Source organism: Stigmatopora argus, chromosome 11, assembly GCF_051989625.1.
Source record: "Stigmatopora argus isolate UIUO_Sarg chromosome 11, RoL_Sarg_1.0, whole genome shotgun sequence".
Taxonomy (NCBI): Eukaryota; Metazoa; Chordata; class Actinopteri; order Syngnathiformes; family Syngnathidae; genus Stigmatopora; species Stigmatopora argus.
Genome location: NC_135397.1, coordinates 10,459,978 through 10,487,628, shown reverse-complemented (window position 1 = coordinate 10,487,628; position 27,651 = coordinate 10,459,978). Strand labels below are relative to the sequence as shown.

The window sequence follows — 27,651 nt, the reverse complement described above, 5'->3', positions numbered from 1 at the left end:
ATCTTCTCGCCGTCTTTCATTCATCTCTGCCATCTGTCGGCCAGTTAACCTGCTGGACTTAAGCCAAAAGATGCACAAGGCATACCGATGAGGAATGGATGCTGCTGAGAGAGTATGATGGGCCCGCTCTGGCAGCTTAATCTTATCCGTGACAGGTCAGTGTCTTGGAGAAACCCCACAATCAATGCTCTGTCACCACCAGCCTAAATATCATGAGCACCGACATCTCTCATCTCCACGTCTGGGTAAATCCAGATTGATTGCAGCACTTTCGTACTTCTTTGGTCGAGTAGGGAGTACTGTCTTGCTTTGAAAAGTGATATTGTAGCATCTCGAAATAATAATCTGCTATTATGCCTCACATTGATTAAGATTAAGATTGAGGGTTCAATCCCTGGTGGGTTACACCCTTCTCCGCGAGATTACGTGGGTTTTCTCCAGGTGCTCCGGTTTCTTCCCACATTCCCAAAACATGCACAGTAGGCTGGTTAAACACCCAAAAGTGGACTTAGATACAAGTGTCAGTGTTGTCTCTGCGTGCAGGATAGACAGAATCTGTATCTGATTTGCTGTGATGTTATACACTCAAATGGTCAGTACAAAAAGAGTATGGCATCTATGTTGACATTTAAGAGGACTAGAGAAAAGGTGAGACTGCTTTTCACTGCAAGAATAATGGTGTCAAAGGCAACTCTGATAGTTATTTCCATTACTCGCTCGACACAGGATGCTGATGCTAAAGCATGAAGGACATCAGGGAATAGTCATAACAAAAAGAGAAATACAAATGTGTAGTTTGGTGGTATTGATCCAAATGCAGACACATTAGTATGATGAATGCTGTACTTTCAGGATGTTCTCACAAGAAGTGGACTCCCTCATAAACTACAACAATAACCATTTGGAATACATGGCATTTCACATTTATCTATACCCACAGACATTTTATGACATTAAAATAATTGCATCATCGATTTTAGGTGTTCATTCCCAAATAAAGGAAATTCTTACCCCTTTGCAATTCAATGAAGACATCAACTTGATGGATAGCTGGAAATAGCAGAGGTATAATCCATCGGCCTGTCGTTGCATATTAAGCTTCTCACATTTTAAAAACACTAACTACTGAATATAGCTCAACCGCCACCTATGACAGAAAACCCAAATATTTTCAGACCATCTAATAGAGAGGTAGGCAAACCTGTCCTCGTGGGTACAGGTTTTTGTTGCAACTGATCCTGCAAAGCTACTTTGAGATTTCTGCAGAAAATTAGAAGCAGCTGACAGCAATCCACTGATTGCACTTGCACCAGATTGGTGAAAAGCTGTCCTCTTTATGGGTTGGAATGAAAAGCCTTTGTGGAATAGTTTGCCCACCCCTGATGTCATATATTTTGTATGACTGGACATAGATTCTTTATCAGGATTTTTTTGCAAAACCATTAACCAGGCATATATTTTAGAGCAAGGGTGGTTCACGGGCCGCATTAATGTCAATGCCATTTCATGTGGGCCAGACCATTTTAGATGTAATATTTAGATTTTTTTTTAATTGGATTGAAACAGTCAGTTTTTATAGATATAAAGCAATGTTTGTTTGAGCTTTTTTTTCTTTGTAATGGAAAATTTCTTTTAATCATCTTTCATTTCAAATGGAAACATTTTTTTTTTCATTATGTTCAATATTAAAGTGGAAAATGGAAAATATCTTTATATTTATTTTTAGATTTTACAAAATGCTTTTTGTACTAAAAACACAAAGAAAAAAATATTGGATTAAAAAAATTCAATGATTGATATTAAAAAGGGGAAAATCAGGAAATGTAATGTACATCTATCATCATTTGAATTTGATCCTACAATAGAAACTCATGATTTACTTTCTTGGGCCGCACAAAATGATGCAGCGGGCCAGATTTGGCCCCCGGGCCGCCACTTTGACACCTGTGTTTAAGAATTTGGGTTTGGTATTTTGTTTTGAATCCTCAAAGCTTGCTAGCAAGCTCTACTACTGTGCCAGCATAAAAATAAAAACTCTTCTTGGTAGTTTGTAATCTTTCAAAAAGTAGCCCACATAACACAATTTGTCTCCCCCTCCTAAAAGGCTTCAATGGTGGTCCGGAAACAAACTGACATTTTTTTTCTTGCTTTCAAACTTTTCTAGACTAACCTACTGTCACCCCCACCATAACAGTGACGGCATAAACTTATAGGAAACAAAGATGAAAACACACATTATTGCCACGAGCATAAAAAGTAAACTCCGGTATAATAATGGTTAGTCATAAGACAATCATTCCTGTCTGAGACTATTTCCAAGATGCTAAACGCCTACAATCCTTAGATTGTAGCCACCAGGTATAAAAAGTGTTATCCTCAAACATCCCCCACAATGGAGCAACACCTTAGCATCTGGACAAACACAATAATATTCAAAGATAAAGACACATTTTGCCACCCGGATATGCCAAGCCTCCCACACTTTCTCTCCATCACTCACATACATACCCACACCCATCATGAAAACCACACACATGCACGATAACAGGGGTGGCGAACAAGTTAGACACAAAGAGCCAACATTTTAAACTGAGAGGGTCAAAGAGCCACATCCTAAAAAAAAGATCCATTCTGCCAAATTAATTTTTAAATCAGTAAATATAGTAATGAAGGAAATAATCTCCACTTTCAATTTCTGCATCTTGAATTTGAAAGTACAGTCATTTGTGTCAGGTCCGATTAAGAAGTTGTGAATGTTCCAAACAATGTCCAAGGTCTCTCAAATTCCTGATCTGATAAGCTATCAAAAGTTAATGTTGCATGTAAGCAAAGCAATATTGTCAAAACTGCATAAAGTACACCACGTAACAATGACTTTTGATTGAAGATGTAGTTTTATAGCAGTAGCGTCGCTATTATTAGGGCTGTTTTTCTTCAGCTCCAGACTACTGAGGAACTGTGTGGATAAGCTTGGAAGAGTGACTCTGCATATTCTCTACCTCGGTCCCAGTCTGCAGAAGTTCCCCATCTCGTGGAAGACTTCCTGTGTGTGGTTCCAGTTTTTGTCCAACTTTACAACGTCTTTTTGAGTCTATCCGTTTTTGCTACCGAAACCTAGATGGGGCCGTTCAAATGGCAGCCGGTGGCGGTAGCTCCGTCCACTCTTGCTCATTTTGTGTTTTTGCTGCTTTTCTGTCTTAATGATTTGATTTGGTGATTCTTAATGATCCCATTGGCTTTGATTTGCTTTGTACTTTGTGCTTTTGCTTTGTTGTTCTGCGGCCTTTGCGACTGTACTGTCTAACTTATAACTATGCTTGTTCTTGCTGGTGTCACAATGAAATTTCCAGAATACGGGATGAATAAAGTTATCCAATCCAATCCAATTATGAGATTCAACTTGATGCAGTGATGTCACTATCTCTGCTTAAATCATCTTGGCTCTGGTTCAGTTTGGATAGAATTCTTTTGCGTTCCCCTTGAATGTTGAGCCTTGAAATCATGCTGGGAAGTCTAATTTCAATTTGGAAGATTATTTTTCCCTTTTATGGATCTCATAAAAAACTGAATCAGATGAAGAAGGTGTAAATGTAAATGAGCCTTATTTTGTTTTACGAAAAAAATCTTATCTCATAATAATAATATTAATTTATCCTCACAACGGTCGCAGGGGGTGCTGGAGCTAACTATGGGCAGGAGGCAGGGGACACCCTGAAATTGTGTGCAGCCAATCGCAGTATATACCACATCTCAAGTGAGCACTTAAGAGCTTTCAAGCCCCAGAATCAATTCATTCTGACTGCGATTTGATGTTGAGGTCCAATTCACTGAGCAATAAGACACAACGGCAAATGCCTCGCTGATGTTCATTTGCTCTCAAACTCAGCGCCGCCTGAAAACGACCCTTTCAGTGCAAATAGTAAGAAAACAGGACATGACAGCAAATTGCTTCTTCCACCACTTTCAGTAATGACTGCAGGGCCTCTCAATTCAAACACTTACAGCGATGTTTGGGCTGGTTTATATTCTGTTGTTTTCCACGACATGGGATTTTAACATGACTGGTAAAAAGGGTCCATTTCCTTCTTCTCAAAAGGTGTCAGATCTTGTAAGGTAAGCAAACTGTCACCAGGCCAACAACTTCCAATGAAAAATAGAAGAGGAAGAAAATTGTACCCAAAAAATAGAACAGCGTCAAAAACACGTGGGTGAAGGTGAGCCTTTATGGTAAGAACAGATTATTGTGGGCATAGCAGCCATGTTGGAAAGATAAACAAATACTATAAAGTTGTGACAATTAACTTGTAATATTAGAAATAACACCATTTTTGACCACCATAAGACAATCTGTGTCTGAGTAAGAGAAAATCATGCGATGAAAATTCCAGTTGATTGATAGTGACAGCCCTAAAAAACAATAAGTTCACTTTTAAAAATATAACTTTATACATGTGCGAGGAGACCCAACTTTTGCATTTCATTTCATAAATGTCCAATAGATAAGGGTGCACCCGAGAGTTTGTTGGACGACGGTTTCCTTGACGCGTGTGATTGGTCGATGAGCGTTTAGAAGGCGGAGGTTAATTGGGCGAAAAAGAAAAAAAATCATCTTGCAACCTACGTAAGCCTCAATGACAAATCATTTTAGATGTTATTCATGTAAAAGCTACGGTTGAAGTAGATGAACCAATGGAATACTTTGTTGCAGCTGCGCTCATTTTTCTTTTGGTATTTAAATAAAATGGACTTGATTCAAAGTACATTTTGCCCCGCATGATATTACATCATTAAAAAAGGAAATGAATCAACTCAGACTAACTGTAACTTGCCTTCCTAATCGCGTCTTACCAAACTGTTTGACTGCATTTGCGTAACAGTAATGAACTTTTATGAATTTCATTCAATTTTCCATTTTAATGTTATAACTTAAATTTTTGTATCATGACATTTGATTTATCAGTGCAGCCTCTTTTCTTTTAAAATGCTCTCTTAGTGAATGGGCTCAATTGTCAAGTTGTTTTAAACCAGAGAGACTGTTGATTTTATGTTACGTCTCTATTCATTTTCCCCATTCTCCTTTTTCCGAGGTCAACTTGCCATTTACTTAAAAGGTTTTCAAGTGGAAGAGACATCTGAAGGACCCCACGTAGGTGACATCTTTCGTTGGCTGTTAGGTCAGGCCTGAGTCGACCTGAACTAAACCTTTCCAATAAGAGTTAATAATGATACATTTGCATCGATGTACGTTTTTGATTCATAATTTACCGAGACAATTATAGTTTTTCTGATCACCATATATATAGTATATAGTCATAGTAGTAATAAAGGTAATACTTATAAGTACTACTATGCTCACAAATTCTAGTAGACAGTCTTTTTGGACCTGTAAGTGCCAAAGTGTTGTTGTTTTTTGTGTATGTATATATATATATATATATATATATATATATATATATATATATATATATATATATATATATATATATATATATATATATATATATATATATATATATATATATATATATGTCTTATATTGACAGTACAAACATACTATTTTTTGAAAACTCACTTTATGCGTATTTATATCATGACGTGATCAACATTTTATACTATTGTCACTTTATATTATTAAACAAATTGAATTGTTGTTACAATATTGATTTATTGCAATTGATATTTTGCGGTATTTCAATCCTACACAGTTCAGTTCTTTCATATTTTCTAAATGCTCTGTTGTTATAGCCACTTACTACGTATAATACAATAAAAACTATACATACATCAGAGAAAAAAAATTTTTTTTTTCTTAACATACTTGGCCAATAATGATTATTTTAATTCTTGGCAAAGACATATTTTGCATTAAATTGTACAAGCAAAAGTGATGTGATGTTGAAAATCTTTTTTCCTTCACATTTTTTATTTATTTTTTAAACTATATTTAAAAAGAGCTTTCATGCTCTCCACCCACTCAACGTCACAAGTACTTCACTTTTTAGGCAACTCCTCCAGGCAGGCAGGCATCTCACATTCACATGAGTAGATGAAAGCAAGCCCTCCGCTGACACTTCAGAGGAGGAAATAAGAAAACCATCTAGATTTTGTTTGTTTGTTTGTTTTTTGTTTGTTTTGAGTGGCACTTATTGCTTGGAGCATCACATTTATTTTACTGCAACATCTTTAATTCAGAGACTAAAGATTGCTTCAATTCTTAATTTCACAAATGAGTTGGGTTGTAATTGCATTGTCCGGCATCTTATTTGTGAGCTCCTTTGAGGCGTTCAAGTGTCCGCAAATCTGCCATTGTACGGCCTCCAGCTTCCATTGCAGTAATGACACTCAAAAGGCTTCTAAGAATCACGCCACATCGATGTAAGTATCTTTATATTTTCTTCTCTTTTATGAATCTTCCTTACATTTTATTTTCTAGACTCAATCTCAACTCAATATCCGTGGAGTTGATATTTTCTCTTTATACATACTTATCAGAATTCTGGAACATCTGGATCTTCAAGATCTCCCAACGCATGCCTTCAAACAACTAATCAACATAAAAGTCATGTAAGTTCTTGCAAAAGTAGAAGCTAAGCAGAAAAGGAAAAATAACTTAGGTTTATATTAAGGCAGGCATGTTATTTGAAAATGATTTTTCCAATAACCCAATCTGAATATACTGAAGGGCTCATAATGATTTGGTATTCATTTATCTGTTTCATTTCTAAAACTCTGCCAGTCATACTTACGGATTTAAAAAAAGAAGCTATATTCACATTTTGGCTACCTTTATTCTATATGATTTAATTCCTCTGTGTTTACACTTATGACTATGATATTTGTACACTGTTAATGTATGATAATTAGTGCATGAACAGAAAGTATATACAAATTCCTATTCATAAATTAAATCGGAAGTGGACAACCATATTAAGACTAAGATGTGCATTTTATTGCAATGTTATAATTTGCTCATGCATAACACTCCAATATTGGTCCTGTTTATCCTCACCAGGATTGCAGGTGTGCTTGAGTTTACCCCAGATGACTTTGGAAGTATTCTAGCTATCTCAATGGAACCCTCTGTCCTGCACCTTGGCAGGGTACACACAGCAAATGTTAGCAGCCCATCACAGAGTTCATTATATGTCACATTTAAATCCTATTCAAAATGAGAAGTCACAATCAGGTCTCCATATATTTTTTTATATCTTCCATATATTTACTAGAGCTGTAATTACAATTGGCAACCTTTTTTAGTCCACATTTCTCTTTAAACTGGTAGTAGAGAAGATCTGAAATTTTACTTCTTTATGATGAAAATGTTGCTGTTCTCCTCAGGGACAGACTTTATCAGCCAGGAATACTTAAAGTACTTGGCTGGTCAGTGATGTGTGCTCATAGTGTACAAATAAGTCAAGAGAGAAAATACAACATTGTGTAAAACAGGAGTGAATAACTGAAGGTTGTCTTAAAATTGTGCTCTGGGAAAATATGATCATTGATTACTTTTGACAAGTTTTAGCAACCGTGTGCACAACTCTAAGGGTAACAATTATGTGATATTTCCAAGCTGCTGAGGTGTTCGGGATGGAAATGACAGGCCCTTTCGAGCCAATCGAACATAAAAATGAAATAAATTACAGTAGAGAGGGGCTGCTGTATGCTAAAAGTGCAGATTAAACCCTTTTATTTGTCTTTTTAAGATCAAATGAAACAAGGGGGATTTCTTTTGGATTAAAAAAATACTTTGACATCATTAAATATTAACAACATTGCAATAAAGTAAGAAATTGTGAGATTTCATTGTCATTTTGCAATCAGAGAACAGTCAGACAAAAAGGAAAAAAGTGTGGTAGAAAGCAATGAGGAAAAGGAGAGGTCAAGTTATTAGAAAACAAAACATTCAAGGACAAATCTAGAAGTCTGTTTACTTTTCAATGTCTTTGTTTAGACCTCAACCTTATATATTTTCTTTTGGCCTATTTAGCCTAGATCAGCTCTTTTGAAAACCAAACGTTTAGTATTTATATTCATTCATTCATTCATTCATTTTCTGAACCGCTTATCCTCACAAGAGTTGCGAGTAGTACTGGAGGCTATTCCAACTAACCAGGCGGTGGACACCCCTAATAGGTGGCCAGCCAATCGCAGGGCACAAGGAGACAGACAACCATTCACAATCAACCTCCTACAGGCAATTGAGTGTTCTACATGTTTTTGGAATGTGGGAGGAAACCAGAGTACCTGGAAAAAACCCACACATGCTCGGGGAGTACATGCAAACTCCACACAGAATTCACTTGAGATCGAACTCTCAACCCCAGACCTATGAGGGCAACAAGCTTACCACTCCTCCACTGGGCCGCCCCAGTTTATATAATGTATTAAATAATATAAAAGACACCCTGTTTGATATACGCATCCAAATGACCTACTAAATATGTACACTATATTTAATTATGACCCTGATCATGGTAATTATCCATTACATTTTATACAATTCATTTATTCTCCTAGGTCATGATTTTTAATTAAATGTTAAATGTTTCAGTTTTTATGTATTTGTTTAGTCGCTTCTGTTGGTCTCATGTTACGCTGTGTTCTACAGAAAGATTTATTATGGAACTGTAATCGTCATACAGTCGCACGCATTCTTCTCCATCCACGGCTTGAGGGAAATGTATGTATCACCTATCACTTGTATCAAAACTGCTTGTAAATTGTAGCATTAATCTTCTATGTACTGAAACAATTTGGGCAATTTGGATATTTTTGGTACTTCAAACATGAGTTTTACATTGATATGATATGATATTGAAGATGGTACACAAAATAAAGATCTTCTTGAACTTGCCGATTTTTATTTAGATTAAAAACGTGCAGTTTTAAGGATTGTGGAAACAGACAGAAATAAACATTGACCTCACTCAACCGTTTGGAATGTGCTAAAGACAAAAAAACAGTGTTGTGGAAGTACATTGTGTAACATTTGCTTTTTAAACATTTATGTATATCAATGAAAACAGCAGTAGTCGGAAAAAAAAGACTTCATACAGAAATGAAAGGTTTTTGATAGGTTAAATCAGTATCGAGATGTGTACCCTATATCTATTGCATTTTACAGACATTTTATTTTTTAGAAAGGAATTGGCCTTAGTGATTCAGTTTTTTTAGAGTGGATTAATTGTCTTAACTATAATTCCCTTTAAGATGCCATTGACATATTTGCGTGTAGAGCACATCAATTTCATTTTTAATGATTTCTCCCTTTGTATTCCTGTAGCATAATTAAACATATGAAAAACCTGAGGGCAATTGAAAAGGGAGCATTCACTGACCTTCCCGATCTGAATCATTTGTAAGTATAGCGTCAATTACATAGTTTTATTTTATATCAGCTTAATGAAGTCACGATGCATACAGCTACAGTATTTACAAGTGAAAGATGTCCTAATGGTATTACATTTTTCAATAGGTGCATCTTTGGCACTGGGCTGATGCACTTTCCAGATTTATCCACCATATCCTCCTTCGGATTCCCATTTAGCCTGTAAGTAAAACATAATAGAGTGGTTGCCAACAATGTTCCCTCTAATTTTTTGTTTGTCTGGGCAGAAAGACAACCTCCCTGAGCACACCGAGTACCGGTGTGAGCAACATCACCATTGCTCGCTATGGGCACACACCAGTATCACACCTGCCATAAGCAGGTGCATGTCTACTACACATAAATGATTTAGTAATAATAAAATGTAGTAATGATTGATATCTATGAATGGGCGGCCCGGCGGATGAGTGGTTCGCGCGTCGGCCCCACAGCTTAAAAAAAGGGGATTTTATTTTGTGCGCTCCATATGATTTGCTGTGCGCAGGGAAGACGAAAGTAGTGCGCAATTGCGCACGCACGCAGCTTAGAGGGAACATTGGTTGCCAATATCCTTTAGGTTCATTCACCTTTTCCTCCCCTGGTGCTTGTATCAGTGGCTACTTCTCAATAGTCCAAATCAGCACAAATACTACAGTTCGTTTCACTGTTCCTCAAAACGTTAACAGGGTCTTAACCCACTCATTAGCCTATTTTATTTTATTTTATTTATTTATCTGGTTTTGCAGAAAGGTGCAAGAAAACATGGCGGTAAAAAGCATTCCTGCCAATTCATTTAACGGTATGACAAAGCATCCCTGTGACATGTGAGTAAATGTCTAAGATTTGGGCTATTGTTTAAGATTGCATTTAGGAATTATGATTTTGTTTTGTGTGTACGTAGGAGCGGTGTTTTATGTTTGTTTGTGTGTTTGTTTTGGACTTACTTCTCAAATGTGCTTATGTGACTGAATATTCATTTCCTCGACCTTCGCCAATGGGTCTGTTGACAGTAAATTTTGACCGTGACAGAATCCTGATGGGTAGCAGTTTCAAGGAAATCAATCCTTATGCATTCAATGGAACCTCAATCAAAACACTGTAAGTCTTCCCTTAGCTATTTTTCTTCTTTGGAGCATAATTTTATGTCAAATTTGCGGCTGATGTTGTCTTTATTCTGTAGTATATTATGCAACATGTTGTATACCTTTCGGTAGTGTATTATGCAATATGTTGTATACCTTTGCTCTTATGATGAAATAGTGCAAAAACATTGTATACAATACCTGAAAAAAGACCACTTGAGGGTATTAGGCAACTAAAAAGTCTCCCATTCCAAATATAAAACCAAAGTATGAACTTAATAGTAAAATATATGATCTAGCTGCTCAGTACAATTTATTTTGCAATTTGTAGGATTTCTTCTGCAGTAAAATAACACCCAAAATGTGTTCTTCTGTTGCCTGCTAATCAGTGTTGCTCAATGGATGGTGTTCAATTTTGGAGGTTATACTGCAAATGAAAAGTAGTATATTCTGTTTTAACCTTCATTTGATAATGTAGTTCTTTTTCTTTATTGGTAGAAATCTAAGTCACAACAAATATCTGTGCAACCTTCCAGAAGACGCCTTCGAGGGAGCCATTGGCCCGCGTTATTTGTGAGTGTTATCAGCACATTCATTCCAAAAAAAAGTTTAAATAGTCAATAAAATATATCAAAATTCTGGCATTCAGTGTTGCGTGGGCATTCAAAACCATTTTCACAGAAGGTTAACGTCTTTTTTCCAACAAATGGCCTTTAAAATGCAACAAACATTCAAATCTTTTGTATAGTTCTGGACTTGAAAAACATTTATCTGCAGGGGGAAAAATGATTCAGTATTGATTTTAGCCTCCTACAGGATTTCATCATATTTTGTTCTCACTAGCAGAATATGACGTCCATTATTAAACAGCATCCAATATCTGTATGGAACACATTTCCACCTGCCCTTGTGTAATGAGGACAACAGTTAAGGCTTTACCTGACATGCTGCTTTTTAAACAGTCAATAAAAAAATTATAGTTTGAAGACTGACTAAGTTGGCTGCATTGCATTTGACTTTACGACATCCGACCTTCTGCCATGTGTGTCAATCAAAGACGCACCATTGAAAGTGGTTTCTGATATTGGCTTCCCCACAAAAGCTTCACTGATTTAAAACTGTATGTTAATCAAATACAAATATACAAAAGCAAGGAAGGATGGATGGACGGAACATTAGGCTTTTTTTTAGACTAGTCTTTGAAATCGATGTATTGGGCACTTTTTAGTCAAGGTAACCTGCTTTCTTAGTGTACATGTCTTTTTGTGATTCAGGGATGTGTCATCCACAGCTTTGACCTCTCTTCCTCGAAAAGGTTTGGAGAAGGTTAAAGACCTGAGAGCTAAATCTGCCTTTGCTCTTAAGCGCCTTCCACCACTAGATAGCCTGGTTGAGTTGGGAGTGGCCGAGCTTACGTATGCGAGTCAGTGCTGCGCTTTCCACATGTGGCAAAGCAAATACAGGTAAACAATATTATTTTCTTTCACATGAAACGTAAAATAAACCATCATTTGTTTCACCCTCATATGGACTTGGGGTCCTGAGTATTCTATCCCCTTCATTAATTTTGAAGAAAAACATCCCAGAGCCCCAAAAGCCATACAAATAAGTCAAACCTGACTTAACAACTGCTTTCATTTTCAGACAACAGGAACTCAAGAACCCCAAATCAATTTGTAAATTGATGCTCAAGTAAGTTATTGAAGTACATGTCTACTAGGAGAACTTTTTGAAAGAACTCAAAACAATATTTGCTCTTCAGAAATTCTCCTCAAGGCACCGAGCTTTACATGAACCATCCGGATCTGAGGCACCTTTGTCCCACCAGTTCCAGCATCCAGTGCACACCAAAGCCAGATGATTTTAACCCTTGCGAAGATCTCCTGGGTCCCATCCTGGGCAACGTGACATGGATAATAGCTATTTTTACTATTGTTGCCAACCTCACTGTTTTGGTCATCCTGCTTTTTACAAGTCGCAAGCTAACCATCTCTCGATTTTTAATCTGCAACCTTGCCCTGGCAGACACATGCATGGGCTTCTACCTGATGCTCATTGCCCGCATGGACTGCCACTCTCGCCACGAGTACTACAACCACGCCACTGAATGGCAGCTGGGCCCAGGATGCGATATGTCGGGATTCCTGACAATGTTCTCAAGTGAGCTATCCGTTTACACGCTCACCGTAATCAGCTTTGAACGCTGGTACACCATCATCAACGCCATAGATCTCAACAAGAGACTGGGCATGCAACACGTGGTGCCCATCATGGTTGTGGGTTGGGTCTTTTCCTTGCTGGTTGCTCTGCTTCCCCTGGTGGGAGTCAGCAGCTACGGCAAAGTCGGCGTCTGTCTCCCAATGGATATTGACACGGAGGCTTCTCGGGCGTACGTGATGATCGTGCTTTCCCTTAACGTTGTGGCATTTCTGGGAGTTTGTTTCTGCTACGTGTGCATCTACCAGAGTGTCCGCAAGCCGTTGCCGGCCAATCACTACAGTGACGCCAAGCTCGCCAAGCGCATGGCGGTGCTCATTTTTACAGACTTCCTTTGCATGGCTCCGATCTCTTTCTTCGCCATCTCTGCCACCATGCACGTGCCCCTCATCACGGTGTCTCACTCCAAGATCCTCCTCATCATTTTTTATCCCATCAACTCTCTCTGCAACCCTTTCCTCTACACCATCTTCACTCGAGGTTTTAGGAAAGAAGTGCGCTTGCTGCTCCAACGTTGGGGAAATCCTCCGAGAGCCTTTATCGCTAAATGCCCACAGCTCCCTTCCTACCTGATTCCGAATAGCGGCCAGCGGGAAACTAAACTTTAGTTTTTAACTCATTGCCTGCCACTGACACCGAAAGACATCCAGTTCCTTCACACAGGAGGTGCATGCTCATCTTTAGACGTCCAATTCCTTTTCAAATGGACTGGATGTCAAATAGCGATAATGGTAGCCAATGAGATAATGCCAGAAATTGGTTGGGTTGGAAGCACATCACTGATAAAGGGTGGAGTCATGATCCACCTGGACTCTTCGAAAGCTTGGCCGGGGGTAAATTGCGGGTCAAATGCACACATGATTGTTTTTGTACTGCGGTTTGGACAAACAGATTAAAAATGTACTGCATTTGGCTGGTGAAAAGTATAAGTCATGCAACCACCTTTCAAACACTGAACTGTTAGACACTAGATGAACCAAAACCCACTCGTCTACGTATTAGGATCTGACAGCCGCTTCGGGCCACCATAAAAAAAATTCAACTCTCTAAGATACAGTTTGGACAAATGTAGCGTGAAAATCTTGAGATAACCACTCACACACACACACACACACACACACACACAAATTATGCTTTATAAGGATTATAGAATTGATTATAGAAGATAAGGACTCGCTGGTGGAAATTCTTCTGAAAATGATGTTTGTAAATGACGTGGAAAGGCGTCCTACCTTACAACTAGATTGGGTCAGCGCAGCCTGCAGCATCGTGTCTCGCCGAGTCCTCCCGATTCATAACAACAATTCACACATTAACTCTGCTTTCAGCTTTAACAAATAAAAGATTGAGTTTACACCAGGGGTGGCCTAGTCCGGTCCGCGAGAGCCCTTTCCAGTCTGTTCTCTATGTCTCCCTTCACCAACACACCTGAATCAAATCATCTGGTTCAGTTGGAAGCTTCTGGACAGCTTGCTGATGAGTTGATCATTTGATTCAGGTGTGGTAGAGGAGGGAGATATGGAAAACAGACTGGATCGGGGCTCTCGAGGACCGGACTTGGCCACCTCTGGTTTACACACTTAGAGAAGGTGAAGAAATTCAATCACCTATTGGGATCCGACAGCCGTTTCTGGCCACCATAAAAATCTTCAACACTACAATGCACGGTTTGGACAAACTTTAACACAATCACAATCACACACACACACACATCCATAAATCACATGTTATAAGGATTATAGAAAAAAAATGGACGACTGATACTTTTGTTCACCTAAACAGTTTTACACTGCGTTCATTCTTAATTTCTTACAAAAATACAATATACAGTGATTTGGGGCTGTTGCTCAGATTAAAAAAAATAATTTAAAAAAGATGTTCATATTGGAACAGAGAGCACTCGTGCTTTAGACATTTACATAAAAAGGTTCTTAGGTGTCAAAAATATTCACACAATTCCAAAAGTCATAGGAGCTTTCAAATGAATAATCTCATCTCATCTGAATCGCTTTATCCTCATTAGGGTCGCGGGGGGTGCTGGAGCCCATCCCGGCTGACTCCAGGCCAGAGGCAGGGTGCCAGCCGATCGCAGGGGACAAGGGGACGGACACCCATGCACACTCACACCAATAACTAGGGGCAATTCAGTGTCCAACCAGCCTACCATGCATGTTTTTGGAGTGAGGGAGGACCAGAGTACCCTGAGGAAACCCACACAAGCCCAGGGAGAACATGCAAACTCCACACAGGTGGACATGACCTGGATTTGAACCCAGGACCCCAGAGCTGTGAGGCCGACGCATTAAGCACTCGCACCACCGGGCCCCCCCCAACTGAATAATGACTACTTTATTTTTTCATTACCATTATGATTTTTATAAAATTGCTCTGATTTTAAAATGTGTATTTAATGTAATTTTAACTCATTAGTTGCCATTGACAGTACAAGAATCTATTTTGTCCGGAAGGAAAACCAGCAATCATTTTCTCCCAACCAGTCAAACATAAACATTCATAGCCAGTCACCCCAGTTTAAATGAATGGACATGTGTATATTTCATTGTCAGTGGCAGACAATGAATTAATGTTTTGTTTTATCAATTTATATAATTTTTATTTCCAGATACAAAACCCTGGGTGTGTGCAAACCCTTACTTGTGCCTTTTTAGACTTTATGAAATTCACCAATAAAATATGTTTATTCCAAAAGAATGGCATGCAGTATTATTCTTTGGAATGCATACACTGTGGGGCAGACAAAGGAATTATTCTTAAGTCAGCAAGCAGTGTTCCATTCTTATCACAAACCATTTGTCTCAGGACCAACAGAAAATGTTCAACATTTGACCTGCTCCCTCTAACTCCAATAAGCTGCCCGCAGTGTTTGTTGCATTAACCAGCACACAGCATCACAACAGACTGTCACTCAAAATTATGCCTACAATATCTAAGTGCTTTTGCAATGACAAATGCATGGCAATATTACACACTGTTGTGAATGGGAAATGTTTCCAATGTTGGTTCATAAAAAATGTCACACACAAAGCTGTGCATTGTGTTATCACTGAAAAAAATATTTATATTTTACAGTATTTTATTTGTGCTCTATGAGTGTAAAAACTGAAATCCATCTCATTTTAAACAGCAATGTTATGGTTTATTGCTTGGTGCCTTCAGGAATAGAAAGAAACATTACAACTAAACAAGGAAGTCACATTGGCGACATGATACAGGAGTACAGTTTAAACCAAACCGTATTTTGCTTGACTAATTGCTGAAGTTAAAATGAGAAAAGAAAAAAAAACTAACACAATGAAAATATTCATCTAATTTGGCACAGTGTCCTATGTTGATATCTTCCATCTTTATAACCACCCTAACGATTGCCTGGCGATCGATTTAGGTTTACCCAAAGTCAGCTGAGATAAGTGCTACACAAGATGGATAGCTTGCTAAATAAAGCATTACCATTCTACTTCCCCAACAGCTTTAGAGAACACGTAATCCCTTCCTCCATAACACATGACTCCATCTTTCAAGTGGAACTTCCAGCGATTCTTACTGCGGTGAATCTGCAATCCAATTAAGGGCACAAACGCATTTTGATACCAGTCACAGGTCAGAATTTCATTTGCTGAAATGTCCTGTACCCCAATACTTACTTTGTCATATTGGCAAACTATGACATTTTCCGAGTCAAACAGATCGGTGATGTCTTGTTCAAACACATCATCGCCGGAATTTAACGGATCCTGTTGAAAACAAAGTGTGGGTTTGAATCCAACAATTTAAAGAAGAGTCATTTGGTACACATTTTACTCATAGGCTGCCATTGGCAGAAATACGTACTATATATATCCAATCCATTTTAACTAGACTGGACATCTGTTGCCAATAATGTTTATTTTTTTGTTTTTATCTTTAGATTTTACAAAGTACCACAACAGAATCTAATTCGTACCTCATCTTCTATATCTTTAAGATCATCAACTTCTTCACCATCACTGGAGGAGGTGCTGTTCCCATCAGTGCTCCCCTCTCCGTCCTGCAAAGCCTTGAGCGCCTCTGCGTTGATCATGCCCAGGAAGTCATTCTCCTCTAACGGCACGACGTCTTCTTCTTCTTCCAGATCGGAACCGTCCAACGTACCATCCAGCTGGATGATGTCTGATAGTTCATTGTAATCCAGCTCCAACTTGTCAGGAAAAGTTACACAAAAAATGAAAAAAATAATCAGAAATCTTAATAATGCAGTGATGCATGGATTTACAAACATGAATCTTAAAGGTCGAGAAGGGTTTATGGATCTATACAAGTCGTAATTTTAAATTTCAGCTTAAAAATGACACCAAGTGTGACTTCAGGCCTGTGGAACGATTTCTCACCCTTGACGCTTTTTCTCGCTCCTCTTCAATGACTTCCTTTAGGATGTCGTCAATGTCGCTGCTCTTAAGCTGAGAGGTTTCCGTCAAAGCCTCTTCGCTGCTGATCTGGAAGTCGAACAATTGACTGACGGATGAGGTTTTGACACCAAGGACCGCAGGCTACGGATTCAACTCGTTCTCAGTCAACCCAGATTCCAGTTGAGTAGCGATCACTACCTCATTTTGTTGGAACTCGGGTGTAGGTCCCTGCTGGGGGAGGCTGCTCTCCTGACTGAGGGGTAAAATAACATCATTTGGTGGCGGAATCTCCTGAGGAAGTGTTTCATTGGGCCGTAAAGAAGCCAGTGGAGGATCAGGTGCTTCTCTTTGCTCAGTGATCTTCTGGGCAGGTTGGGATAATATTTGCTGACCTGCAGGGGCCTGAGTGACTACAACAGGAACGTTGACCTTGTAAAGTTGACCTTCGGGTAACAACAAGGAGAGAGTGTTTTCAGAACAGTCAGACCAAGGAATTCAGTGAAACGGAACACAATCTGTTCCAGGTCACTAAGTGACCTACGATTTGGGGAGATTCAAAAAAATAAAACATTCTTCCGTACCACAGAAAGAAACCTAGTAAATCATTGCCACTTTTTTCAAAATTAATAAGTATCATACAGTGAATTTAATACCTTGACAGAAAGAACAGAAAGAAAGAACAGCAGATATTGTTACGGCCTGTAAAAATAAATAAAAACACACATTTAACTGCAGATTTAGGGGGAAAAAAACAGACGCTACATCCACTGTATATTCTGAATCTCATCGTTCAATGCAACTTTTTACTGTAATACTTTAATCAACCAACATTTTTTTTAATTGCCTTATGGTCATTTTAATTTTCTTTATATCAAGACTACCAAGTTTGTGTAACTTTTGGTCTAAATATTTAGGTCATTAATGAAAAAATAAAATGCAGCAATGTGCGCCAGTATGTTGATGTATATATGGAAAATAATGTAATTAATATAATTTGGGAGGTACACTTAAAAACATTGTTTGCACTCGCTCATTTTCATACCAGAAGCTGTTTGTAGTGTGACTCCAGCTGGTATCTGCACCGGGTACGATAAGCCAGCAGGAAGTGAAAACGTAGCAACGGTCTCTGAATTGTTCTGCAATTGAACATTTGGTACAGTCTATACAATGTAAGCAGGGGGGCATAATAGTATATTTAGGAGTTGTTTTTCCAGGAAATATTTGAACATTACGTAATATTTGTTGTAATGATTAAACCTTTGACAAACCACTTGAATAATTAGATGACATCATGTATGTTAACAGAATAAACATACTATATAAACTTGCCTTGACAGGGAAACTGTGAATATTCTGATTCCGTGAATATTCTCTTGCAGGGCTTTCTACTGGAGCTGTAAATCATAAGAAGATAAACAAGACAAAACACCCCCACTATTCATTTCACTGCGTACCATGTTGGCATTATTAAGCCTACTATTTTGATTTCAACCAATAACGCAAGCCTTGAAATCTTGACCTGTGAGTTCTGCTTCAGTGCTGTTATAGTTGGCTGGAAGCTGCAGCACAAAGTTGGGAGAGTCCGCATTGTTCATCCTGATGTCGTCCATAGCTTTTGTCGCCATCATCTTTGTCTCCCAAAGCTGCACAGCACAAGGTCTGGCATGTTTGTTTGAGAAATCTTGAGCAAATTCGCATGCTTAAAAACTCACATTGCGTAAATTGTCCAGGATGCAGTCTTCAAGGCCTTCATCCAAGAACACCTCCCTCATATTCTCAATGACATCATCAATTATTGACAAATAGAGTTTGGCCTGCAGTCATTTACAGAGAAGGAGGGTCAAATTAATCTTACTCTTGCATTTAAAAAACACATTTTAGATAGTAAGTATACCTCCACTCCAAATGAAATAGCACATCATCCTCTTTATAAAAAAAAAATCTAATTAGACCCTTGACCACTAAAGTTTGCCTAGCATTACCTGAAATAAGTAACTTAGTTTAGGCACAGGGTTCAATATTCATTTCCCTACCTATAATAGAGATGAAATCTGAAATATTTATGTCAATCTATGTATAATACAGTGCAGTATTTCTGTAAATGACATCCATTGTGAATATGGCTGGAAATAATTCTTTTTTAAAACATTTTTTAATTTACTAGTCAGAATATATATAGCCTCTGGCCCAAAGTCAGCTGGGATAGATTACAGCACCCCCCACAACCCTAGTGAGGATAAAGCAGTTCAGAAAATGAGATGAGTATATATTTATATATCTTAAAAAGCTCTTACCACAACCAGGCCACTGGTCAGCATGATTGAAAGCAAACAAATAGCAGGTGCAGAGCACTTCCATCAGAACTAATGTGATCAATTGTTACTCACAGGTGATGGTAATCAGCCTCTACACGGGCTTTAGGTGCCTCCTGAAGATCCTGTCCAATTTTAGAGCCTGATCTTGATTTTATTTGAAATACTGCCTTAGTAGTATATTAACTGTTTATTATTTTTTACACACAAACACAAAGAAAAAAAATCAGCACTTAAAGCAGATGTATTTACATGTCATTTTGGAGTTAATTGTCAGGGGTATAAACAAAATTAAATTGCCTATTCAATGACTGGTTTCAGAAGATTAGTTCTAAATGTGTCCCCATTTTTGTTTCACTTATTTTCTTCCAACGGGAACTTTCTGAGGGACGAATAAAGGGTTATCTTATCTCAGGAAGCCTTTCAAGGATTCATCAGTAGGTCATTGAAGGCACCATGGCACCGCCTGTCACAAACACCAAACCGGCCAACTGAAGATTAGCATTTCAGGAACCACTTTGACCTTAAGATATTATTATCATGTAGAGAGAGAGCCCACAAGATGTATTGGTTGCAAGGCACATAACCAAGTTGTTTATGGAGGAAAGGTTGGGCACTAAATACACAGAGCAGACAGTTTGCTGACTAAATCCAAAGAGTGGAAGGAAAAAAAATTCTAAATATTGATGAGAAAAGTCGTGAGTATATGCGTAAATAGAGTGAGGTATGGTATAGATACAAAAGAAGCATTCAGTATTTATAAGGTTGGCAAGTCATACAGGTTTATTTTTCAATTTATTTTGGTACGGCAGAAATTTGATAAGACATATAGCAGTGTGACTTGAAAGACTTTACAGTCGAATAATAGTCAAAAGATTAAATTCAATGAAAACACATTCGTCCAGAATTAAACCTTGATAATGACATAAAGGCCATCTGAATTTAAGCAGCAAAGGGATGAGATGGTTTCAATAGAGATCAAATGCAGCTTCCATTTAAAAAAATGCATTAGCAGTAAGACAAAAAAGGTACACAATTTAAGACCATAAATGTATGAATCAGCAGCACTTGTATACAAAGACTATGGTGCATAAGTAAAAACACAATTTTCAATTGAATGCCTGTTCTTTCCTGATGTAAACACACTTTACACATTCAATTTATAAATATTTTTCAGCTTTAAAGATGCACGGACAAAATGTGGATTTTTTTTTCATATCTCCAATCTTTTATGATAAAAATGACCCATAACATTGGGTAACATTTTGATAAGAAAGTTCTGCTGAGTTGTATTTTTATGCAGATAAAATATAAAATTGGCATGCTAATTCCAAAATTGCTCTTTTCGGCCATGTCAAGTGTTTTTCTTCCTAAATTATTAGTACATGCATAAAACTGGCCATATCCCTTGTGAAATTATTAAATGTTAAATAAACAATACAGTCAAGCCTGTTTCTTTCTTTATTTTTCATTTCATTGTATATTAGACCATATTAGATTTTTATTTTATTTTAAGTGGTTAGCACATCAGCCTCACAGCTCTGGGGTCCTGGGTTTCAAATCCGGGTGGGTCCACCTGTGTGGGTTATCGTGACCCTAGTGAGGATAAACCAAATCAGAAAATGAAAAAAAAAAGAAATTTTTAAAACTTGACATGTCCAAGAAAGAGAACAGTTTTGGATTCCGCAACCAAACATTAAGTTACACACAGCTGTTAGACTTAACTCAACAAATATTGTGTTCCCCGATAAAATTCATTAAAGTGTGCAACATGGGGGCATAATTGCAATCCCACACATCCCAAAGATTGCTAAATGTTCATTCATAATTATCTCAGCCCGTTACTTTATTTAGGCTGCAACTTAATTTAAAGGGCAGTGCAGATGACACAAGCGCAAGCCGACATAAAGTCCTCATACACATGTTATCTTACTTAGAACAGTTACATAAACGTAAAGTGCAAGTGTTAGAATGCTTATATACAGTCTAGGTTGAAGGGCACATTTTCACTAACAATACTACCAAGCAATGTGAAATTGAAAGATTATGGGACCAAATACACAGAAATCCCTTGTCACCCGTCTAAATTCATGTGTCTGTGTGTGTAGGTATTTTTCCCCTGCAAAATAAAAGGAGTTTATTTGTTTATCACTGTGTCATACAGCTGGATTCCTTCTTTGTCTCTGTTTCAATCCATTTTTTCTCCACTTCCACCTATGGAAGAAAATAAAATAAAGAAAATTGTTTAATTTTAATGATGGAGAGCAACTATTCCTACAAAAAATTCAATAATGGCATGCATAGCAAATGTCCATAATAAATTAAGGACAAATTAAAACACTTGTCATTTCTGGGTATATCTTGCAATTACAACCACAGAAACAGAATATGCACATGCAAAAATAATAATAATAATAATTTTCCGCAACAAAGTGGTGTTGTCTAATTGTTGGTTTCTTATTAAACATGAATACTTTTGTGCATAGGTTCCAAAGTATTGAAACAGCTTACCTGACAATGATAGCGCGTCCAGCTGGTCACGTTTTTCTGAGGCTGGATGTCATTGACCGTTCCCAGTGACTTGACTGTAGACTGTGACACGACGGCACCCATAATCTCCCATTCCATGGTGATGAAAGGATACCAGTCGCTGGGGATTTCCTGGTCAGATCCGAGCTCTAGTTTGCAGGAGAATGAATGAGGGTGGCTGAATGCTGCAAGAGAGCAAACAAGTTCAAGTTTAAGGGCTGTGTGCGCAGCAAACTTGGAATTTGCACAAGGCGATAACAACAGGGCAGCAGACCAGAATATAGCCATTAATCACAGAAAACTACATTTTATCATCCAGTCACAACCAAAGCATTTCCTTTTCTGGGTCTCATGGTTTCAGGCTTATTCCATATGATTTTGCACAAAAGGCAAATTACACAATGGATTAGTTGCTAGTCACGACAGGACACATACCTTTACAGAGGCAAAAAGCCACACACACACACAGTCACACCCAAATGGCAACCGAAACCAAATGAGCAACATGAAGTCAAGTCAACAACCACAATACCGGTCACCTACAAAACCCTTGTGTCCCTTGAACGATGCGAAAGGAATTATGTTGAGTTACAATAGAGGCATCTACAATGTTGATAAAACCTTCTTTTTTACGTCTAATCTGAAATAAAAACAAATGAGTGTTACAACCTTAAGTTAAAGAATCGCAATTTCACCAGATGTTTTTTCCCCTAACATAAGCCAAAGCAATGTTGAGCGTCAACAACTAGAGGGTTTCTCAGTTGAACTATATTTCACTTGGTGGCTTACTTAAGGCTGTGTGCGGTATATGTATTACCTGTATTCTTTGCCGGTAGTCTGTCAATCTTCCATATGACAGCAGAGTAGACGTTCTCGTACTTGACGCTGCCGACTGACACCTGCATGACAGGCTGCGACTGCAAAGTGCTGACAGAACCCAGGCAGGCGTTTCTGTTCATACGGGCTTTTAGTGATCGCTGGCGCAGTAAGGCTGCTGTTTGTGTCACTTTAACCCATCCGCTCGGTACAGGCACTCGCACTTCTACATTCTCACACAGTGGATGTGTGTCCGATACACCCATGGCGGAAATGAATGTCCCCGACATATTAAGGAAAGCCTGTAACTCCACGTAGGCACCTTGAACTGTCACCACGGCTTTAATTGAGAAAGGAATGTCCGTGCAACCCAAAAACATTGTCTTGTACCGCATCAGCTCCACTCTACATGCGTCAGGAGGGCAGAACTTTACCAGCCTGGATGCGCGAAACTCTGTTTCATTCACACACTTGTGGAATTGGCAGTCTGTGATATCCATCCAGACCTCAGTGCCATCTTCAGATCCATAGCTTGAGTTTGAACGCAACAGGCTGAGATCGTTCAGCGCGAGAAAGCAATCGCCGACTCCATTCAGGAAAGCCAGACAGTGAATCTGTGTAACGGCGGTGCGTTCCATGACTTCTCCAAACGTATCTTGTTGCACCCACAAGTGGTCGGTGATCTGCAGTGACAGCTCCTGCTCCTCGTAATTCCGCCTCGGTTGGTGGAGCAAAGGTAGCTTGAAGATCTCCTCCTCCATGGAGACCACTAGGTCTTCCATGTCTTCGTGTACAGTGGAGCCCAACTTGAGCAGTTGTTCGACTTCTGCTTCATGACTCACCTCCAGCTTGGGGTGGAAGCGTTTCTTTTCAAAGTAGGTGAAATGTTCAACTTTCACCGTGAGGACTTTGCGGGGCTCGCTGTGGCTTTCTATTTTGAGGTCCGAGAGCCGACAGTGAGGCAGTAGCTGAAACTCTTTGAAGGGTTTCTCGAGCCCTTTCTCGTAGTACATCTGCAACACACCCCCTGGAAGCAAGCGAAGGTAGATTGGTCCCCATTGCCTTGAAGACATACGGTTCTTTTTTTCAGGAATCCTGAGCATTATAGGCCAGCCATCTCTCCTGTGGCTACGAAACAAACCCCGAGGGACAAACCCACTGGGACTCTCGCTTATCACCTCGCATTTTGAACTGAGCCGCCTCTCGTCGCTCTTCTGTCTAACAGTCCCACCGTTATGGTCTGAATCTGCCCGCAGACCTTCAATTTGGTTGCAAACCAAAGATAAAGTGTTCTGGAGGTGATCGCGTGGAGGTTCACTTCCATCTTTGGTCCGTATAAAGAAACGTGGTAGACTATTGTCGCACTCAGAGTCTGAAGAGGAGCTCCCTGCATCAACGCTGTGATCCGAGCTGTCCCAAAAAGGGTTTAAGTGTCCAGAATTCCCATGAAAAGTAGGGAAGGGGGATGGTCCACCTGAGCTTAGATTTGGGGTTTCCGGTGCAGGAGAGGGAACAGAAGCTGCTGATTGGTTGGTAAAGTTGTGGCAGAAGTTGCTTTCCTCCCTGGAGTTGGAACGAAATGGAGAGTTGAGGCTTGGAATGCCGCTCCTAGGGGTGGAAAGGGGTGTGTTACTTGAAAGAGAGGAACGTCCACTGGCACTAGACAGGCTTCGAGGAGATTCCAGAGAACCGTTGAAACTCCAAGAAGTGTCTCTGGTAGAAGGAAACACTAATTTAAGTCCATTGGGGCGTGGAAGTGCCACTTTAATACACTCTGGTGACTGAAGTGGCTTTTGTGGGGAGGCGAGGGGTGTGTTGTCATCTTCAAATGTTACCCAGTTGGAGTGATTGGTGGAACACATGGCTGATAGCACTTCCCAACAAAAACTCTGTTTTGCTTTGACACCTGTCCCGCGGAGAGGAATTCTTATCTGCATCAAAACAAAACATGAGAAGTAATTAGAAATTTGTGTCAGAGATTAAATGAACTCTTTCAATCCCGTTGATAGACGACTAATCACGTAGCAATTAAAAACTATATTAAAACTCTTTAAATGACTTTATCACTAGTAGATGTCCAATCCATTTTAACTGGGAGGATCATTCATTCCTTCGCTGTTGTCCTTCCCACTTCAAATGGTTGGGACGTCAATTAACAACATTTATTATTGTTAACAGATACACAAGCGTGACCATCTCTATAAGTGTTCCATGAACTGTGCATGTGTTGAGATTAAATAAGCAAAAGTATTACCACGTGTGGTGGGATAGTATAGTTAGATTAACCATATCAGGGGGTTTCTTAGCGCAATAATGTGATATTTAGCATTGAGGTGATAAGTGAAGCCTGTCCATTTTAAGGTTTCACTGGTGCCTTGTAAACTGACTGTTATAAAACCATAAATCAAACTGATAGCTTTGTGTCCAGAGTATTTTATAGATGTCCTTCATCTAAAATGTAAGTGCTTGATTTGAGATGGGGGATATACTTTATTATGGATTTGTGCAAATTACCAATGATCAACTCTTTACACGCCATCTGAAGAATGAGATTACATTATCAGTCGTTCGTCCCTTTAAAACAAAAAGGCCTCGATTTCATTTTATAGAGATTCCAGTGCACTGTGGTATTTAGCTATAAACGCGTCAGGAAGTTCACCTACAGCAAATAAAATCTAACGCTAAATATGGGTTTTCCATTCCCTCTCCATCTCGTGTTTTCTATGCTGAACATCTGCTTACTAAGCAGCACAGAAATGAAATGCTGCTAAATCTGTAGAGGACAAAAGCAGAAATTCCATACATTCCTTTGGGACAAACAATGATGCACACAGGAAATGGCAACGCGCTCCTATTTGTCTAATCTGAAAATGGAACAATTATTACTGAATTCAAGTTTGTGCAACTCGGGAAATGACACCCACAGTGTGACTAACCCTATATAAATACAGGTGAATATTTCTGAGTCATATCAGCCAAGACAAGCTATACCTCATAAAACAGGCAGACCTGATTGCGTTAAACTTAAGTCGTATAATGGCACTGATCTGTTCTTTCCATGCAGCAACACATCTGATTAAAACTTCATTTGTAAAAAAAAAAATCAATCAATCATGTGGTGATGGGTGAGCAATCACAATATGCCCAATGATTAAGTTTAATTAAATTTAGCGCCCTTCAAAAAATGGTGCAGTCAAGTTAGTTGAACAATAATTCCACTGTAAAACGAAACGAAAAATGTTATTACAGAACAATCCAATTGCACTTGGATGGATGTTGATGTGACCACGGTGACTGGAATCAAGTGCAGAGCCAAAATTACAATGACCCATTTCCAGGGGCAAAGTGTCGACTCATCAGTCAGCGAGCAGAAGAGAATCTGCTGCTCAGCACAGATTGGAAACAAAACATGCAACAGCCATCACTGGTAAACCGTAATTAACTCAAATTCCGTGGACTTCAGCCCTTTCCCTCCCACCAAAAATAACATAGGCCACAAGCATTTACTCTTTGTCTTGCCATTGACAACGCTAGACGTCGACGTCACTGCCGCCCAAGTCAAATTGGATTGGATGTCATGTGAAACGTGATCACAGAACGCCATCCATCCCAGTTCAAATGGAATTGATGTCTATAATAAAATAAATTGAAGTCATTTAGACCAGTCCGATTTGGCGTTACACCTTACCTAACTTTATTTATTTATTTATTTTAAGTCTACGGCTGGACCTCCTCCTAGTAAAATAAATAAATAAATAAAAATGACAATTACAGGTGAAAATATTCTGTTCAGTCTACTATAAATTCCAAAACAAGAACAATGTATATTCTGACATATTTAAGAAAAGTATATAGTGTATTTGAAACTATTCACACTGTAAATTTTTAATTAGGGAAAGTGTTGTGCAACATTTCCTTCAAATAATGTGTCATTTTGGATAATTATTTTATATTTGAGTATAAATGCTAATCTAAAAGTGGAGGACAAGCCCAGTTATTATGGGCAAGTGTACTTTTATCATTGTGATCGCAGTGCGTATGTTTATGTAGTAAAGTTGGGAAAACAGTTGAAAGGATGCTCTAGTTGATCAGTAGAAATCTGGACACGTATAAAAACCATAAAAAGCGTGTAAACTCATCAGATCATCGTATTAAATTAATACTAAGCGGAGCTCAAAGCGGAGCGACTGACACCGCCGTCCGAGCTGCGTGTCACGGACACGCAGGCCTTTCTTCGGGTTCGCCCCTGACGGCATTGTTTTGATTTTGCCAACTTTACGGAGAACTTCGCCAAAATTTAAACGCGTTTCAAGAACCGAAGCCGTTGGCTCAATCGCTGCACGACAGACAGACAACAATCACCGCAAAAAACATTCGCTCTACTTCGACCGAAAAACTTACTTGTCGTTGCGTTGGGGGACGTCACGCAAATGATCGCGACTCTTCTGATCAAAAACAAATTGTTCCAAATGCGAGACTTACAAGTTCATAAAGATCGCTCATTCTTTGAGGTCATCGCTGAAATTTGATGGACGCTGATCTCGGCTTGTCAGTTATGTTCAAAATGGCAGAGAATCCCGGGAGTGTTGACTGTCCTCCGACGGGACACGCCAGGAAGCAACAGAGTTGCGATGCATTCATGAATATGGGAAAGAACAAACTTTAACTTCCCTTCACTCAGGGGCGTCAGTACACTACTATAGTGCTGCGCTTAAAGTTACAAAAATGATCCAAATTACTTTATCAACCCTAGATTTCTTCATATCATTGCATATATACATGTCAAGTGACATTTAGTTGAGTAGTCTTGAATTTTGGAAGTTTGAATAAAGCGCTTGCATTGTAATATAACTGTGTTGACAATTGCAATGACTTGCAAATACTTTCAATGAATTGCAACTATTTTGCCATTTATATGCAGTATA

General features: G+C 38.8%; 3 protein-coding genes and 1 long non-coding RNA gene across 6 annotated transcripts in view; 1 reads left to right on the top strand and 3 right to left on the bottom strand.

The window, feature by feature from the left end:
• Window positions 1-1,269, bottom strand: part of LOC144084454 (uncharacterized) — a 34,043-nt gene extending 32,774 nt beyond the window's left edge. Inside the window, exon 1 of the long non-coding RNA XR_013303816.1 lies at window positions 1,012-1,269. This is a non-coding gene — a long non-coding RNA (uncharacterized LOC144084454). The remainder of the gene's footprint in view (window positions 1-1,011) is intronic.
• Window positions 1,270-6,051: 4,782 nt separating this feature from the next.
• On the top strand, window positions 6,052-14,221 carry LOC144084452 (lutropin-choriogonadotropic hormone receptor-like). The gene is made up of 11 exons (XM_077612889.1): window positions 6,052-6,375; window positions 6,493-6,564; window positions 8,609-8,680; window positions 9,284-9,358; window positions 9,476-9,550; window positions 10,114-10,191; window positions 10,397-10,465; window positions 10,948-11,022; window positions 11,724-11,912; window positions 12,094-12,141; window positions 12,212-14,221. Exons 1-11 carry the CDS (start codon window positions 6,227-6,229, stop codon window positions 13,272-13,274), a joined length of 1,965 nt encoding a protein of 654 aa, XP_077469015.1. The 5' UTR covers window positions 6,052-6,226; the 3' UTR covers window positions 13,275-14,221.
• Window positions 14,222-15,798: 1,577 nt separating this feature from the next.
• gtf2a1l (general transcription factor IIA, 1-like) lies at window positions 15,799-19,516 on the bottom strand. Of its 2 annotated transcripts, none has more exons than XM_077612890.1 (10): window positions 19,364-19,516; window positions 18,782-18,883; window positions 18,589-18,712; window positions 18,399-18,463; window positions 18,112-18,205; window positions 17,268-17,512; window positions 17,052-17,156; window positions 16,628-16,861; window positions 16,329-16,418; window positions 15,799-16,238 (listed from the first exon to the last, which is right to left on the bottom strand). In XM_077612890.1, exons 1-10 carry the CDS (start codon window positions 19,385-19,387, stop codon window positions 16,131-16,133), a joined length of 1,191 nt encoding a protein of 396 aa, XP_077469016.1. In that variant the 5' UTR covers window positions 19,388-19,516; the 3' UTR covers window positions 15,799-16,130. The 2 variants fall into 2 exon arrangements, with proteins under 2 accessions (XP_077469016.1, XP_077469017.1); XM_077612891.1 differs by having other exon boundaries at window positions 19,457-19,508.
• A 615-nt stretch (window positions 19,517-20,131) lies between these two features.
• ston1 (stonin 1) lies at window positions 20,132-27,355 on the bottom strand. 2 transcript variants are annotated; one of them, XM_077612887.1, is made up of 4 exons: window positions 27,128-27,355; window positions 22,728-24,657; window positions 21,893-22,095; window positions 20,132-21,595 (listed from the first exon to the last, which is right to left on the bottom strand). In XM_077612887.1, exons 2-4 carry the CDS (start codon window positions 24,586-24,588, stop codon window positions 21,530-21,532), a joined length of 2,130 nt encoding a protein of 709 aa, XP_077469013.1. In that variant the 5' UTR covers window positions 24,589-24,657; window positions 27,128-27,355; the 3' UTR covers window positions 20,132-21,529. The 2 variants fall into 2 exon arrangements, with proteins under 2 accessions (XP_077469013.1, XP_077469012.1); XM_077612886.1 differs by having other exon boundaries at window positions 27,209-27,355.
• Between the last annotated feature and the right edge of the window lie 296 nt (window positions 27,356-27,651).

Coding starts and splice junctions, on each gene's coding strand:
- LOC144084452 (XM_077612889.1), top strand. CDS start 6,227: ATGAGTTGGGTTGTAATTGCATTGTCCGGCATCTTATTTGTGAGCTCC. Junction 6,376..6,492: donor AAGAATCACGCCACATCGAT/GTAAGTATCTTT, acceptor CATACTTATCAG/AATTCTGGAACATCTGGATC. Junction 6,565..8,608: donor CTAATCAACATAAAAGTCAT/GTAAGTTCTTGC, acceptor TGTGTTCTACAG/AAAGATTTATTATGGAACTG.
- gtf2a1l (XM_077612890.1), bottom strand. CDS start 19,387: ATGCTGACCAGTGGCCTGGTTGTG. Junction 18,206..18,398: donor TTCACAGTTTCCCTGTCAAG/GCAAGTTTATAT, acceptor GTTCAATTGCAG/AACAATTCAGAGACCGTTGC. Junction 16,419..16,627: donor TTAAAGATATAGAAGATGAG/GTACGAATTAGA, acceptor TGTTTTCAACAG/GATCCGTTAAATTCCGGCGA.
- ston1 (XM_077612886.1), bottom strand. CDS start 27,229: ATGAGCGATCTTTATGAACTT. Junction 22,096..22,727: donor ACTACCGGCAAAGAATACAG/GTAATACATATA, acceptor GCTCTCTTGCAG/CATTCAGCCACCCTCATTCA. Junction 21,596..21,892: donor GGACGCGCTATCATTGTCAG/GTAAGCTGTTTC, acceptor TTTCTTCCATAG/GTGGAAGTGGAGAAAAAATG.